This window comes from Psittacula echo, assembly GCF_963264785.1.
Source record: "Psittacula echo genome assembly, chromosome: 9".
Lineage (NCBI taxonomy): Eukaryota > Metazoa > Chordata > Aves > Psittaciformes > Psittacidae > Psittacula > Psittacula echo.
The window spans coordinates 17,058,865-17,073,936 of NC_137745.1; the positions used below are offsets into that span (position 1 = coordinate 17,058,865).

At 63.7% G+C, this 15,072-nt stretch overlaps 1 protein-coding gene across 1 annotated transcript; it reads left to right on the forward strand.

The window, feature by feature from the left end:
• Nucleotides 1-1,527: 1,527 nt before the first annotated feature.
• On the forward strand, nt 1,528-14,844 carry LOC308224854 (semaphorin-3B-like; the record flags this gene model as incomplete). The annotated part of the gene is made up of 25 exons (XM_080625155.1): nt 1,528-1,722; nt 2,032-2,187; nt 3,320-3,599; nt 6,059-6,450; nt 6,630-6,748; nt 7,274-7,357; nt 7,593-7,856; nt 7,958-8,122; nt 9,871-10,004; nt 10,876-11,033; nt 11,109-11,171; nt 11,256-11,375; nt 11,457-11,550; nt 11,639-11,758; nt 12,062-12,207; nt 12,290-12,404; nt 12,493-12,562; nt 12,644-12,788; nt 12,900-13,119; nt 13,201-13,292; nt 13,446-13,487; nt 13,588-13,745; nt 13,857-13,912; nt 13,992-14,131; nt 14,209-14,844. 25 exons carry the CDS (start codon nt 1,528-1,530, stop codon nt 14,647-14,649), a joined length of 3,969 nt encoding a protein of 1,322 aa, XP_080481281.1. The 3' UTR covers nt 14,650-14,844.
• Nucleotides 14,845-15,072: the final 228 nt, after the last annotated feature.

A 15,072-nucleotide genomic window follows, 5' to 3' on the forward strand; every position in this document is an offset into this window, starting at 1 on the left:
TCCCATAACCAGGACCCCAGCCACCACACAGAGCTGGCAGCACAGCCCTGCCTGATGCTGCCGGAGGGGGTAATGGTACTGACCCACCTACCCCACAGCTGGGAAACAGCCTTGATACCTGGGAATAAAGGGTTAACATTGTGCCTGCTTAACGTTTATCACATTGCTTGCTTAACATTGTGTTCACTTAAACATTTATTCCGTAAGAGTTAAAGTTGCTAGAATTGCGAAGCAGAATTGTAGGAGTTACAGCTGCTAGGCAGAATTGTAGTGGGTAAGATTCATAGCTTGTGTGACGAACATTTAAAAGACACTCTTGTTTAAATAGCATCCATAGAAAGAAAATGAACAAAAGATAACCAGAGTAACAAAATTTGCAAGCTTGACAAGTTTCTGCTTTAAGATACATAAAACTGGCTTGTACCGAACCTGAGGTTTGGATAGGAGTGGAAACCCTATTGAGTCTGCGTGCAAGCAGGAGATTACTCACGCTAATGGAGAGGAACTACAGGCCTTCATTCTCACGACCCCCCAACGACCACCACCAGGAGGCACTGTGCAGGCGCATCAATGGGACGGATGCCAGAAAGCTAATTATAATACTAGACGGAATAGGTTTTGCATATGTATTAGGCGTGAAGCAATCTCATGTTTATGTAATCATTATATGTAATATAAACAAACTGAGTGGCAGAGAAAAGGTGCGCATGCCTTTGGAGGAGCGATCCCCTATGCTCCTCAGCTCTGAATAAAGTATACCTACTTTACAACTTTAACGAGTTGTGGAGTCTACGGGCATATCAGCCTGGGGGCTGCGGGGGCTCCTGCCCCACAGCTGGGAAAGAGCCTGGGGCTGTGGGAGCTGAGCTGAGCGGGGGAGGAGGGAGCAGGAGTTCAAGTAAGAACCCACTGCGCTGGCGGATGGGCTGTGCCGAGGCAGCCAGTGTGGCAGGGAAAGTCGTGGGCAGTCCCTCCTTGCCCAGTCCAGGGGTCGGCTTGCCCAGTTCAGAGCTGTTTGTGGTGGGGGTGGGCCAGTTCCCGGAGGCTATGGGCCAGCCCTTGGTGGCAGGCAGCCAATGTGCGCCAGAGGCACGTGCCGCAGTACTGCCCAGCCACCACTCAGCCCAATTCCCTGAAATCCTTCCTCAGTGGCAAAGCATGGCACTTAATGGAAATCCACTGCTGGACCCCTTCATGGAGCTCCCCTGCCAGAAGGGCACCTCTCTCCCACTAGATGTTCTCTGTTCTTATCCCACACCACCCAGAGCCCCCCCCCCGCCTGCTCCACAGCAGTTCTGGGACCCCCACCCTGCCTTTGGGACCTTAAAGCTCATCCAGTTCCAACCCCCTGCCACAGGCAGGGACACCCTCCACTAGACCAGGCTGCTAAAAGCCCCTTCCAACCTGGCCTTGACCACCCTGGCCTTGTTGGCTGTCACCAGCACCAGGCTCGGCTGGCTGCAGTAAGCACAAAGATGGCCAGGATGCCCATGGGGGATGGCACCACCAGCAGCGGTAGCGGTGGTCATGGTGGCACCCATTCAGCCGCTTTCCATCGCTGCAGCTCCGGCTTGTCCTCAGGGAGCACAAAGCGTGGTGCCAGGGCACAGGCGGCAGCCCCAGCTCTGCCAAGAGCGCTGCCTGCTGCCCGTGCTGCCGCCGGCAGTGACCGTCCACCCGCCACCGGCCAGAGTCTTCCGGCTCCCGCCGCTGAAGGGATGGGCAAGGCAGTGCTGACCCCGCGCTCCGCACACGCAGGGACACCGCCGTCCGGTGACTGGGAGGGCACGGGGAGCCCGGTATCAGCCCTGCCCCGCCACCCGGTTACGGCTGGAGAAGGATGAAAGCCTCAGCACCGGCCCGCCCGCCCCTGCCCTACAGCACCACGCGCTTCTCCACGTCAGGTCCGGCCTCAGCTCCCACCCGCCCCGGCCAGGCGGTGCGGAACCCGACAGCCCTCTGACGGCAATCGGTGGCACTGCCTGGCCTCGGCCTGCAGCCTGCCCGCACCTGTCCCCGCTGTGCTCCCAGGCATCCACTGCCCCATCACACTCGTGTGACCCCAGTCCCGTTTCCCCAGAAGCTTCCTCTCCTCACTTACACCCCAGCACACAGCCTGCTCTGCCCAAACCTGCTTGGCTTTTCCAATTAGAAGAGGTGGCCATGCTGCTCACCAGCACCTCCCCGGTAGGGTCACCTACACCACAGGGCCACCAACCACCCAAAACCATCACTAGGTGCCATGTGACATGGCATGGTGAGCCCAGCATCCAGACCCCATCAGCTGCAGGACACCACAGCCTGCAGCCACACGGGCTCTGTGGTGTCACCAACATCCCGGGCTCCGGATACCCCCCAGCCCCACATGGGCCTTCCTCTCATGGAAGGCTGCAGGATCTCAGCACAGCCACCCAGAGACCTGCTCCCACCCTGTCTGTGGCAGGAGCAGCTCAGCTGGCGCAGGTTGCCTGGACCCAGCTGGGTTTGCCTGTCTCCATGGCTGGAGGCTCCACAGCCTCTGGGGCAGCCATGCCAGCGCCTGGCCACCATTGCAGCAGAAAACAACATTTTTTTGCCTTCAGATGGAAATTGCTGTTTGGTTTCATTACTAAATTGGTGCCCGTTGGTTCCTGCGCCCGTGGGCACCGCAGAGCAGAGCCCCTTCCCTTGCCCTTGCTCCCTGACAGCGGGCAGCTCAGCTGTGGTGAACCTTCCGGAGCCTGGGGCAGGCGTGGGTGCAGCTCAGCATTCCCACTCCAGGATAGGATTGTTCCCGGCCTGGCCCGGCCCAGCCCAGCACGCTGCCCACTCCTCTGCTTCCAGCAAGCACTGAAGTCACCCCAGCGTGCCCGGCCACAAGACCTTTATTCTCCTTCCTGCTGGGATAGAGCCTCCGCATCTCCGGCTCCCGGCATGTGGGTAGGCAAGAGGAGCCATGCAGCTCAAACTGCTCCGGCCCGGCTGAGAGCTCGTTACACATTTACCCTGCGTTAATGAGGCAGCACGGACTGCTCTTGGCCTTCAGATCATAGGGATGCTTCACAGGCAGCCACCCAGCCCCACAGCCCCCATGGGCAGGGCTCTGGGGTTCCCACAGGATGAGTCCCCCAGGCACATGTCCCATTCCTCTTCCTCCAGCCCAACTGGACCGGGCTTTGCAGGAGCACATGAGGTGGGGGCACAGCGATCAGTGCCTTCGCCCTGGCACCCCTCCAGGCGGAGACAGGACCAAGCACAACAGGACAAGTCCTTGGGGACATGGCAATGCTCTGTGGCTGTGATTGGGCTGGCCTGCACCTCCCCTGCCTTCCCAGTGCAGGCAGAGAGGAATGGCAGCACCCCAGGGGGTCCCGAGGGTCCCCAGGAGCTGTCGCAGCTCAGCCGGCCAGGTCACTGGGTGCACTGGGAGGACACGGGACACAGTTGCCTTTTGTTGGTGCTGGCCCTGGGAGCAGGGACCCAGGCTCATTGTCTCCTCCCTCCGCCCCCGCCGCTGGCGCCCGGCACCGCGGATTTGGGGTTTAAGGAGCAGGCGGCAGCCCCAGCTCACCCGCAGGGAGAGGAGGCAGGCGAGCGGCAGAGCCCACACACGGCAGCAGGTGAGAGACAGCAGCCATGGGGCACCGGGCTGCCCACTGAGGGGGAACCATGGGGTTGGGGGGCCAGAGTAGGGAGCTCCGTGGGTGCTGGGTACCAGTGGGTTCAGACATGGTCCTCAGAGGGAAGTGGAGGCATTGCATGTACCACCTCCTTGTTCCTGTTGCCCCACAGCTGAGTGGGGATCCCCAAACCCTGTCCCAGTGGGAGTGAATATTGCCATGTTGGGGTGTTTCCCAAGCCATGCCCCTTCCCCAGGCGATGGTTTACAGGAAAAGGGGGTTCTCTACTCTGCCCTTCGGCGCACCCCAAGCAGGGCTTGTCCTGGCTTGCACCCGGGCAAGCTCTGAGCTTTCTGGGGAAGCAGGGAGCCCAATACTGGGCTTGGGACTGGGCAGGAGTGGGAGCTGGGCCAGCAGACAAGGCCCTATTGTGCCGTGCTGGGGCCTCTGGCTCGGCCATCAATAGCCGCATTATCCTTGGTGGCAGCCCCCACAGCCTTCCCAGCCGCTGCGGCTCTGCAGGAGCCCTGCGGGAGCCCATCTGAAGTGGCTGTTGTGTTGGGGGCCAGGGCGAGAGGAGCAGAGTGGGCAAGGCAAGGTGCCGGGACTGCTCCACCACCCCTGGCTGGGTGCTGTTGGCTGCTGTGGTGCTGGGATGCTGCAGTCACTGGTGACACTGTCTTTGGGGGTGAGATGCCCTGGATGGGAAGCAGGAAGGCTCAGGGGACACCCAGGCACCCCTGTCCCTGCTCACCTGCCGAAGGTGGCGGTGGCTCGAGCATGCTGCTGGGCGCTGCCTGAGGCAGGGATGATCAAGCAGGCAGTGAGGGGCTGATATGAGCCTGGGGTGTGAATGCAGCCGGGCCAGCGGGAGCAGATGAACCATCCCCACATGCTTCTCCGGGAGACACACCCCAGCTAAAATTATGGACCCTGTGGCAGGGACACCAGCCTATTTTTAAAGCCCAGAGGAGCAGGATGCTACTCATTGGTGTGGCACAGGGCAGGGCCGGGGGGTCTGGGGCAGGGCAGCAGGCAGGGGGGCTCAGCCAGCATCCCTCCTGCCAGGAAAGGAAGAGGGCTGGGCTGGCAGCAGAGACCCTGCGTGCCATGTCCCACACACCATAGCTCTGCCAAGGCCTCTGCCCCATTGAGATGGTTTTGAGGAGCTTCAAGCTCAGCTGTTTTCAGTGCAGGGAACACAGCCCCTATGCCTGCCCTCAAACTTGGCTGCAGGCAGCCACAAAGCTAAGAACAGATGATCACCCCTGGGCAGCAGAATAGAATCCTAGAAGCCCAGGGTCCCGCAGCATGGACACCTAAAGTTGGCACCCCAGACTTGCTCAGGCACTGGCATACACCCAGCACCCCACATCCCCTGGGCAGCCCGGCTCAGCCCAGTGTGGTGTTGGGACAATTAAAAAGGGATTAGCTGGGCTATACCGGCATGGCGCTGCCGGGAGCTGGTACCTAATCCCGGCAGGAATGTGCTGGGGCCATGTGAGTCTCTGCTGTGGGGTCTCACAACAGCATGCTATGATGACGGGAGAGTATCCATAAATGGGGTGTGAGCCTTGAGCTGGTGTCCCCTCCAGGACATCACCACCATGCTGTGCTACACAGGATTGTTTGCTTCCTGACAGTCAAACCCTCACACTGGCACACTTGTGATCTCAAGTGCTCCATCTCCTGCACCAGAGACCTGGCAGCCACCTGAATCCTGATGCCAGCCTGTGAGGAGACACTGGCATGCCCATCAAAGCGGCAGTGAGAGAGATCCCCGCAGTGCTCATGGCACAGCAGAGCTCACCTCACCTCCCTGGAAAAGCCAGAGTCTGTGGTGGGGAGCAGGGCTTGGGATAGGGAGTCAGCCTAGCCAGGGTTGGAGGAGCCACGCAGGCAGCCGGCAAGGGGCCCCATGCTGGGGGGAACTCCCGGAGGAGTCCTGAAGCCATGTCTTTTGTGCCACTGCAAACCACAAAAGGCTTTTTGGGGTGGCCAGGCTCAGAGGGTTTCAGCTCAAGGAGGGTGTACCCATGGGTGCAGGCTGGGGTGAGGATCTGTCTCCTTCCTCTGCTCTCTCCTCTCCCCTCAGCAAGTCATCAGTGTCACCAGGAGGGCTGGCAAAGGCCATCCTGCTGCACAAGCATATCTCTTGGCTGGGGAGCAGGGCTGTGCCAAGCCCACGTGGCAGAGGGACAATAATGGCACCAGTTGGCATGACACAGCTCACCTTGTCACCCCTGGATTCTGACTGGGCCTGGTCACGCCAACATGACCAGGGCAGAGGATGCTCTGGGAGGGATATGGGAGGCGACCCTGCAGCCCCCTTACTCTGGGTTACCCCATGGCATCACCAGGGCTCTCCCGGTGAGGTACTGCTCCCATTTGGGATGCAGGCTTTGTTCCCATCCTGCTGGCCAGCGGATACCCATCCCAGCCTGCCTCCCTGTGTGCAGGCTGTCTAGCAGCTGCTGTCCCATCCGATATCATGGACACATCTCATGCATGGCCGGCACAGGAGGTGCAGGAGCCATTGCCCGCTGCCTGCTGCCGTGCAGAGGTGGAGAGGAGTTGTTTCCTACCGCAAACACCGCTGGAGGCTCAGGCGCTGCCGGCGGAGTTACTGGTGCTTGCTGAAGCCGGAACTGCCCGGGGAGATTTGGCCAAGGCAGCGATCCCTGGGTGCGGATCTGCCGGCGGCAGGGACGGGATCAAAGAGGGAAGGCGGCAGCACCTGCTAGCGCCGCTGGTGGTGACACCCCCGGGATGGCGAGAAGCCAGGCCGCGGCACCCGGCCATGCTGCCCTCCGCGGGGCTGGAGCCAGCAGGCAATGAGGGCGTGATGCTGGTAGTGATACCATTCCAGCTGGGAACTGTCACTGTGCCAGAGCCACGCAGCTTCGGTGCTTGCGAGGAACACCCGGAGGGGCGGGAAGGGGTGGCCGGCGGGCGACGTGGCGCATCCCTCCCGCGCCGTTTTTTCCAGGATTGAAGCCCGGCCCTTCTGACGCCTGACGGCTTCTTCAGGCGGAGCCACTGCCAGCAAGGTCCCCGCAGGGCTTCACGACTGGGGTGACAGTGATGTCATCCAGCCACCTCGCCACACATGCCGAGAGTGGCGCTGGGTGGAAGGAAACTGAGGCACGGTGCTGGCACAGCACTGGAAGTGCCCATTTTGCTGGGTTGGGCATCCTGGCAGGCTGGGATGGTGGGGACAGGGACACTGTGCACAACCCCGTGGGGGCCACCCAGCCCAAAGTCCTACTGCTGTGCCTGGGCAAAGTCTTAGGGCAGAGTAACCCCTGCCATCCTGGTGTCAGTGGATCACCTGGCATCCAAACCATCACTTGCTGTTCCTATCCACCTTGCCACCTTGGATTCTGGATTGGCACTCGGCACCGTGGCAGAACTAGGAGGGGAACAAGCAGTGGTGCTGGGGCAGAGCCTGCTGCCAGCATACCAGTGAAACCAGGCCGGCAGGAGGAGGGTTACCAGCAGTAAGACAGAAGGGCATTGCCCTGCCTGGCATGGCTCCTCCTGCCTGCTGCTGGCCTGCCTGTACCTGCCTGCACCCACTGTCTGCCTGCACCCGCTGCCTGCTGCTACCTGCTGCTACCTGCTGCTGCCTACATTCTCAGCCTCCCCACTCACCCTGCACCTGTCTGCACCAGCTGCTGCCTGCACTGCCTGTCTGCCTTCACTCCCTGCCTCCCCACTCATGCCAGACCTACCTTCCCTGACGCCTGCACTCACAGGTAGGGACAGCCAGTGACAAGGTGGGGACAAAGTAGGGGGTGGCCCCAGGACAGCCGTTGTTCCCCCCCATCCCAAGCCCTTCCTGCCAAGACGCGCGTGGCCTCGCTGCCGGCACCACTAGGCACTTGCTATTCTTGGCAGCCGCGGCTGGAAAATGGGAGGCAGCAGAGAAATTTTGTTTGCTCCGGGCTGGGCTCGGGCCAGACATCTGGGCTGCAGCTGAGCGGGGTGCAGTACCGGCCCCCCGCCGGCCCCGACACGGCCCCCGGTGCCCCCGGCACTGCCCCAGCACACCCCGGCACCCCACACGGGGACAGCCAGCACCCTGCCGGCAGCTGCCTGTCCTAAGGACGAGGTGTCCGAGGCCTCCGCATGCCGAGCCCCTCGTGTGCTGAGCGCGGCGTGCCCTGAGGACAGCGCGTGTCACTGCGGGCGTCACCGTGGGCCGTATGGACTCTGTGTGTGCATGTGCGTGTCCCTCAGTGACTGCGTGTGCTTGTGAGCGGCTGTGTTTGCACGTGTCTGTGCGTGTCCAAGCGTGTGCCTGCTCGCACACGTCTGTTCGCACACGTGCGTGTGCGCGCGTGCCCGCGTGCCAGTGCACACGAGTGTGCGTGTGCCCTCACGTGCGTACGCGCGTGTCTGCGTGCCCGCGCCCCGGGCCGCGCCCCCGCCGCCCCGCCCCGCCCGCAGGGGACGTCCCGCTCCCTCTCGGCGGACGCGGAGGGCGGGGTCGGGCCGGGCCAAGCCGAGCTGGGACACAGGTGGGTGCCGGGGAAGTAGGCAGGGGGTGATTCTGGTTGGGTCCCTGCGCTGCCGTCGAGAGGGTTTGCCCGAGGTGGCAGCGGGGCACTGGCGGTGGGGTCCGTGTCCCGGACGGTCACCGGGAGGCTGGCGGCTGGGGCTGCCCGGCGGTCTCGGGGGGACTGGGGCCCTGTCGGAGCTGGCACCGGGGAGCCAGGGGCTGCGTCTGTGCCGGGGCTGGCATCGAAGGAATTGAGGCTGTTGGCACCGGGGGTCTCGGGGCTGGAGCTAACAGTGCTGGCACCGGGGAGTCTCTGGTGCTGCCGCTACTGGCGCCCCCCCCCCCCAACCTGCCACCCTGTGCCGGCATCAGGCCGGAACAGTCGGCGGGAGGGTCCGTGCCCAGGGCTCTGCTCGTGCTCCTTGGCGGCGCTGGCAGGTGCCGGGCGGGCGGGAGGACCCTGGTGCACCCGGGGCATGGCTGGCAGCAGCCGGAGGGGCTGGCAGGGCCTGGCGGGTCCGCGCCTTGTTCCGGCGCCTCTGGAAATGCCATTAGCGCCTGCTGCCCTCTCACCCGGCCGCCGGGCAGCCCAGCCGTGCGGCACTGCTCCCGGCCGAGGCCGTGCCCGCTGCCTGTTGCCCGCCCGGGACTCACTCCCCACGCTTCCCGCCCGGGAGCTGCGGCCGCTTCCCGTAGGAGCCGAGGGCAAGCCCCATCCGGCCGTGCCGGGCAGCGGGCAGACGTGCCCAGATCTGTGCTGGGCAGTGCCATGAGCACGGGTCCCTCTGCCCGTGCACCCACCTCGGCCTAGCACACACCTCAAGACCTGGGGCGGTTGCACTGAGCCCTGGTGCAGCGGTGGGGCTTTGGTTGGCAGCGGTGTCCCAGCTGTGGCACAGGTGAAACCAGCCAGCTGTGTCCAGGGCTGGTGGCCGGGCTTGTGCTTTGCACGTGGTGCAGGGAGGTCCTGGTTGGCAGGTCCCGGCTGCCTGGGGGTGCTGCAGTGTGGCTAGCGGGCAAGGTGGGGAGCTGTGGGTTGGCACAGTGTTCAAGATAACCATCACCTCTTGCTTCTCAGAGGAGAGGGTGCCAGAGCTGGAGGAGTTCTTCCTTGCTCTGAGTGCCCATGAGGGTGATGGCGTGGCAGCATGGGCCCCTCTGGGGACTGAGGGCACCTGCTTGGCTAGACCCCCCCAAACCCAGCTCCTGTTTGCAGGGTGGTACAAGGAGAGCCTGGGGCTGAATGGCAGGGTCTGTAGCCTGAGGGAAACTGAGGCAAAAGACCCTATGACTCCCATGATTCCCATGATGGCCAGGTTGCGCAGTGCTCAGGAGCCTTATGTCTGGCCAGGGTGCCCTGGCTGGCTGGCACTACCCTGATGCTTGCCCTGTCCTTGTCCCTGTCCCCTCACAGGACAGCTCTGTGCTTGCAGGCAGGAATGGGCAGGTTTGGGGATGGCTGGTTGCTGCTTGGCCAAGATGCCTCTGTTTCCTCATGGGCAGGAGTCGGAGAGCTGCTCCCAGAGCCCGTGGTTCAGGGTTGGATTAATGGGGGTTAAAACCATGAGGGATGCAAGCTGGCCCGTGTCCCCAGCTGCAATCACCAGGTCGAGCCCAGTGGTGGGTCCCCTCTTGTGGTGTCAGGGCTGCCCTGTGCAGATGCTCAGGGCTCTTCGGATCCCACCAGCAGTGCTGGGGAGGGATCATGGTTTGGGGGTTGTGGGGAGGGGGCTGTAACCGAGCTGAGGTCTCGCTTCTCTGCCCCAGCCACCGCTTCGGGGCCCCCAGCCAGGCCCCAGCTATGATCCCCATGCTGCTCCTGCTGCTGCTCCTGCTGCACAGCACTGCCGCCGGCCGCCCTCTGCCTACTGCCAGTCCCCGTCTCAAGTTGGCTTTCCCTGGTGAGCATGGGCCATGGACAGGGGGGATATGGGTGCTCCAGTTCATGTCAGCATCATCCCAGGGGATAGGAGCAGCATGGTGGGGGCTGGCATGGCGGGAGGTATACAAAACCCCTGCAGTGCTGCTGCACTGGCACTGGTGCTGCCCTCCCTGTGGGCTGCCAGGCATTGGCAGGGGCTGCCAGGTTCCTACCTGCTACCAGCCCCACCAGGACCACCTGCCTGCCCTCGGGGCTGTGCGGGCACTTGAGCTTTCACTCTGCCTCTAGCATGTGCCAGCTCAGGTATCCATCCCCGCACAGTGCACCATGGTGGCACTCTCAAGCCACGCTGTGCCATGCCTGGTGGGGGCCACTGTGCCAGCCAGCAAGCTAGTGCCGTCTCCCCACTTGCCACTCTGTGGGTTCTAGCACGGTGCAGAGGGCTTTGTCCAGTGGTGAGTCCCAGCGAGCTCTCTCCTCCCACTGGACAAAGGGCTGTTTGTTCCTGCTGCAGTGGGATTAGCTCTGTGGGGCAGGGAATGGCCCCTTCTGCCCCACCAACTGCCACCGGGGTGGGCTGTGCAGGGATGAGTACAGAGAGCACAGAATGGGTTCTGGGAGGAGCATGGGATTGGTGCTGGGGGCATGGAATAGGTTCTGGGGGGGCATGGGATGGGTGTTGGGTGGTGTGGGGATGGGTGCTGGGCCAGCACGGGGTTGTGAACCTGGTCAAGCCAGTGGAACAGGTTTGGGGGAGGAGGTGGCACAGCGGGGCGGGGGGGCCCATGGCCAGCCCCAGGTGTCCCTGGATGTGTGTCTGAGGCAGGGGAGTGTGCTGGGCAGCAGCTAGTGCTATGGCGGGGCTGAGCAGTGCCGGTGGATCCTGGCAGAGCTGCGGGCTCGCCATGGGCTGCGCCTCTTTGCACTGGAGCGGTCGTGCTGTTACGAGGCCCTGCTGCTGGATGAGGAGCGTGGCCGCCTCTTCGTCGGCGCCCAGAACCATCTCCTCTCCCTGGCCCTGGATGACATCAGCCAGCGGGACAGGAAGGTAACGGGGTTGGGGGGATACGGTGGGACAGCCCCGAGTGCATGGGGCTGTGAGTGTCCCTCTCTCCCCCTGCAGATCTACTGGCCAGCACCTGTGGAGTGGAGGGAGGAGTGCAACTGGGCCGGCAAGGACATCACTGTGAGTGCCAGTGGGTGCTGGGGGGTACCGTGGGGTGCTGCGGGGCCACCCCAGTGCCACCACCCCATGCCCTCTGTCCCCCAGGCCGAGTGCATGAACTTTATAAAGATCCTGCACCCCTACAACCGGACCCACCTCTACGCCTGCGGCACTGGTGCCTTCCACCCTGTCTGTGCCTTCGTGGAGGCTGGCCAGCATGCGGAGGTGAGCCCCCACCTCCCTAGCATGGCCATAGCCCCCGGCTGCTGCTGCCTGCCCACCTCTGGTCTTTACCCCTCTCTCCAGGAGCCCATCTTCAAGCTGGACCCCCGGCACGTTGAGGACGGCAAAGGGAAGAGCCCCTATGGCCCCCAGCATGCGGCTGCCTCCGTCCTCGTGGGTAAGGCAGAGCTGAGCCAGTGCCGGGGAGCAGTGCGGCAGTGGGGTGCTGGGGGGTCCCCCATAACACTTCCCTTGGTGCCTGCCAGGAGAGGAGCTCTACTCCGGGGTGGCCACCGATCTGATGGGCCGTGACTTTACCATCTTCCGCAGCCTGGGCCAGCGTCCCTCCATCCGCACGGAGCAGCATGACTCCCGCTGGCTCAACGGTCAGTGCTGGGCAGTGGGAGGGTGGCAGAGCTGCGGGACCCCAGCACGGCATCATTGTTCCCTGGAGGCATGGGGCCATGAGTCCTCCAAGCTTGGCCTGTGATGCATGTGGAGGGTGATCTGGGGGGTCCCCATGCCATCTGCAGACCCCGGTGCTTGATGGGGTCCCAGCCTTACCCTGCCTCTGCCCTGCAGGTGGGCACAGAGGGGTCTGCACTCCCCTAGGACCCCAGCAGGTGCCTCAGGGTCCCAGGGGAGCAGATCTAGCAGGGCCACTGGAGGCAATATCCCTCTGCCCCCAGAGCCCAAGTTTGTGGCTGTTTTTTGGGTGCCGGAGAGCGAGGACCCTGACGATGACAAGATCTACTTCTTCTTCCGCGAGACGGCAGTGGAGCGGCAGCAGGGGCTGGGCAAGACCAGCTTTGCCCGCATCGGCCAGATCTGCCGGGTGGGAGCAGCCCCAGGCAGGGGGCTGGGGGGGTCAGGCATGCCACCCTCCGCCGCTGACGCTGGTGTCCTCCTCCTGACAGAATGACGTAGGTGGGCAGCGCAGCCTGGTGAACAAGTGGACAACCTTCCTGAAGGCTCGGCTCGTGTGTGCCGTGCCAGGACCTGACGGGGCAGACACCCACTTCGATGAGCTCCGTGAGTATGGGAGGGGAACATGGCCTTCCGAGTGGCCATGGGCTCCCCTGGCACATTGGAGTGGCACTGGTATCCTCCCTGCTTGCAGGGGACGTTTTCCTGCTGCAGACAAGGGACAAGCGCAACCCCCTGGTCTACACTGTATTCTCCACCTCCAGGTCAGGCCCTCTCCTCCACCCCTCCCAGTACCCAGCGGTGCCCCACTCACCCCTCACATCATCCCCTCTCTCCCCCACCAGCTCTGTTTTCCAGGGATCAGCCGTCTGCATTTACACCATGGCTGACATCCGCCGGGCTTTCCTGGGCCCCTTCGCACATAAGGAGGGTCCCAATTACCAGTGGGTATCATACCAGGGCCGTGTGCCATACCCCCGCCCAGGCATGGTACGTGGTTCAGGGGTATCCCAATGGTGCTGCTGGTGGGAGTACTTGCCAGTACCCAAGATGGGGTGGTGAGGAGTGAGACCTAGCTCTGTCAGTGCTGCCCCCCCACAGTGCCCCAGCAAAACCTTTGGCACCTTCGGCTCCACCAAGGACTTCCCAGATGAGGTGATCCAGTTTGCCCGGCACCACCCCCTGATGTACAACCCTGTGCTGCCCCACGGCCTGCGCCCCCTCTTCCTGCAAGCTGCCATGCCCTACACCTTCACCCGCATCGCCGTGGACCGCGTCACTGCCACTGATGGCCGTTACGACGTCCTCTTCATTGGCACAGGCATGTAGTGACTCAAGGGTTGGGACTGCTGGCTCAGCTGGGGGATGCCAGGGCTGGGGTCTCACTTCTCCCTGCCTGCAGATGTGGGCACGGTGCTGAAGGTGATCTCTGTGCCCAAGGAGAGCTGGAACCACATGGAGCCGCTGGTGCTTGAGGAGCTGCAGGTCTTCCAGGTGAGGAGGGGTCTCCATGCCCCACCAGTCACACCCACTTTGCACCCCTTTATGCTGCCCATGCTCTGGGTTATGCTGAGGCACTCCAGCTTCTGCGATGTGGAAGCTGGCAGCACAGGCACACTCCAACTCCTGCCTGCACTCTGTCCACAGAATGCCTCCCCGATCACCAGCCTGCAGCTCTCCTCCAAGCGGGTAAGGAGGGACCCTGGATAGGTCCTCATGTCCCACCATGGCTCTGCCTGGCCCCATGCTGTGATGCAGGGGTGTTCAGCTCTGCTTCTGCCCCCCCCAGCAACAGCTCTATGCTGCCTCAGCCACTGCACTGGCACAGCTGCCCTTGCACCGCTGCAGCGCCTATGGCAAAGCCTGTGCTGAGTGCTGCCTGGCCCGGGACCCATACTGTGCCTGGGATGGCACTGCCTGTACCCGCTATGTGCCCAACACCAAGAGGTAGGTGATGTGCTGCGGTACGGCACTGGTGTGGCCAACCTGCCCTGAGGCCGCAGTGAATGGTGCAGGTTGTGCTGCCGCAGCCCCCGCTCTTCCACCACCTTCCCCCAGGCGTTTCCGCCGGCAGGATGTCCGCAATGGTGACCCCAACGTGCTCTGCTCCGAAGGTGAGATGAGACCTGGGTAGGTGTAGGAGTCAGCCCTGCTTGGAGCAGTGGGCTGACAGCCAGGCTGTGTCCCCCCCAGACCCCCGGCGGGGTAGTGTGCCCCAGAAGCAGCTCTATGGGGTGGAGGGCAGCACAGCCTTCCTGGAGTGCATCCCCAAATCCCTGCAAGCCCACGTGTTCTGGACATACCAGCGCACTCGGGATGATCCCCAGCGAGAGGTAGGCTCTCCCCAGCTGGGTGCCACCAGTGGGACCGTGCCGTGCTGAGCTGATCACCCGTTCCCGTGGTGCTGTAGGTGCAGATGGACGAGCGGGTGGTGTGGATGGAGCGGGGTGTCCTGCTGCGCAGTGTGCAGCATGCCGACGCAGGCCTCTACCTGTGCCACGCCACTGAGCACGGCTTCACCCAGCCGCTGCTGCGGCTCTCCCTGGAGGTGATCGGCGCCCGGCAGGCAGCAGGCACGGCACCTGATGGAGACCCCCAGCTCGCCGCCGGGGTGTCCAGCCGCAAGGTCTGGTACCAGGACTTCCTCCAGCTGGTGGAGCGCCCGCCGTTAGGGGCTGCTGATCGTGTGTGCCAGCGGCTCTGGACCCGGGGCAGACCCCTGCCACCCCCCCGCACCCAGGCCGGACCCCCAGGCCACGGGCAGGGCGAGGAGCCGCGCAGAGCCCGCCGCCGGCGCACACACGAGGGGTCACGGGCCGAGCGGGGCCCCCGCAGCGCATCGCCCTGGTGACCCCGGGGCCGGCCCCGGGTGCCGGGCTCTGCCTAGGAGCGGGGCCGCGGGCAGGGGCAAAACCCCCGCCAGTCTCGGCCGCCCGCCGGCAGCACCGGGGTGGGGCACAGGCAGCAGCGGGGAACTGCGGCCCCGGGCCCAGGAGGGCAGCCCGAGTGACCACCCCCCCATGAGGGGCTGCTGGCCACCCTTGCCACCGGCTCCAGCACGGGTGGGAGCACCCAGCCGGCTGCCAGCACCGCGGAGTCACCGAAGTATGTATTAACGACTGTTACGGTTGAATATAAGCATGCCCTTGGTGAGAGGTGGCAGGGCCAGGCTATGCCTCACCCCCGGCATGGCACCGCGGGGGGGCAGGGCAGCAGGGCCACCCTCGGGTCCTGGGTGGCTGCAGTGGACAGCGGGATCCTGGAGAAACGGTGT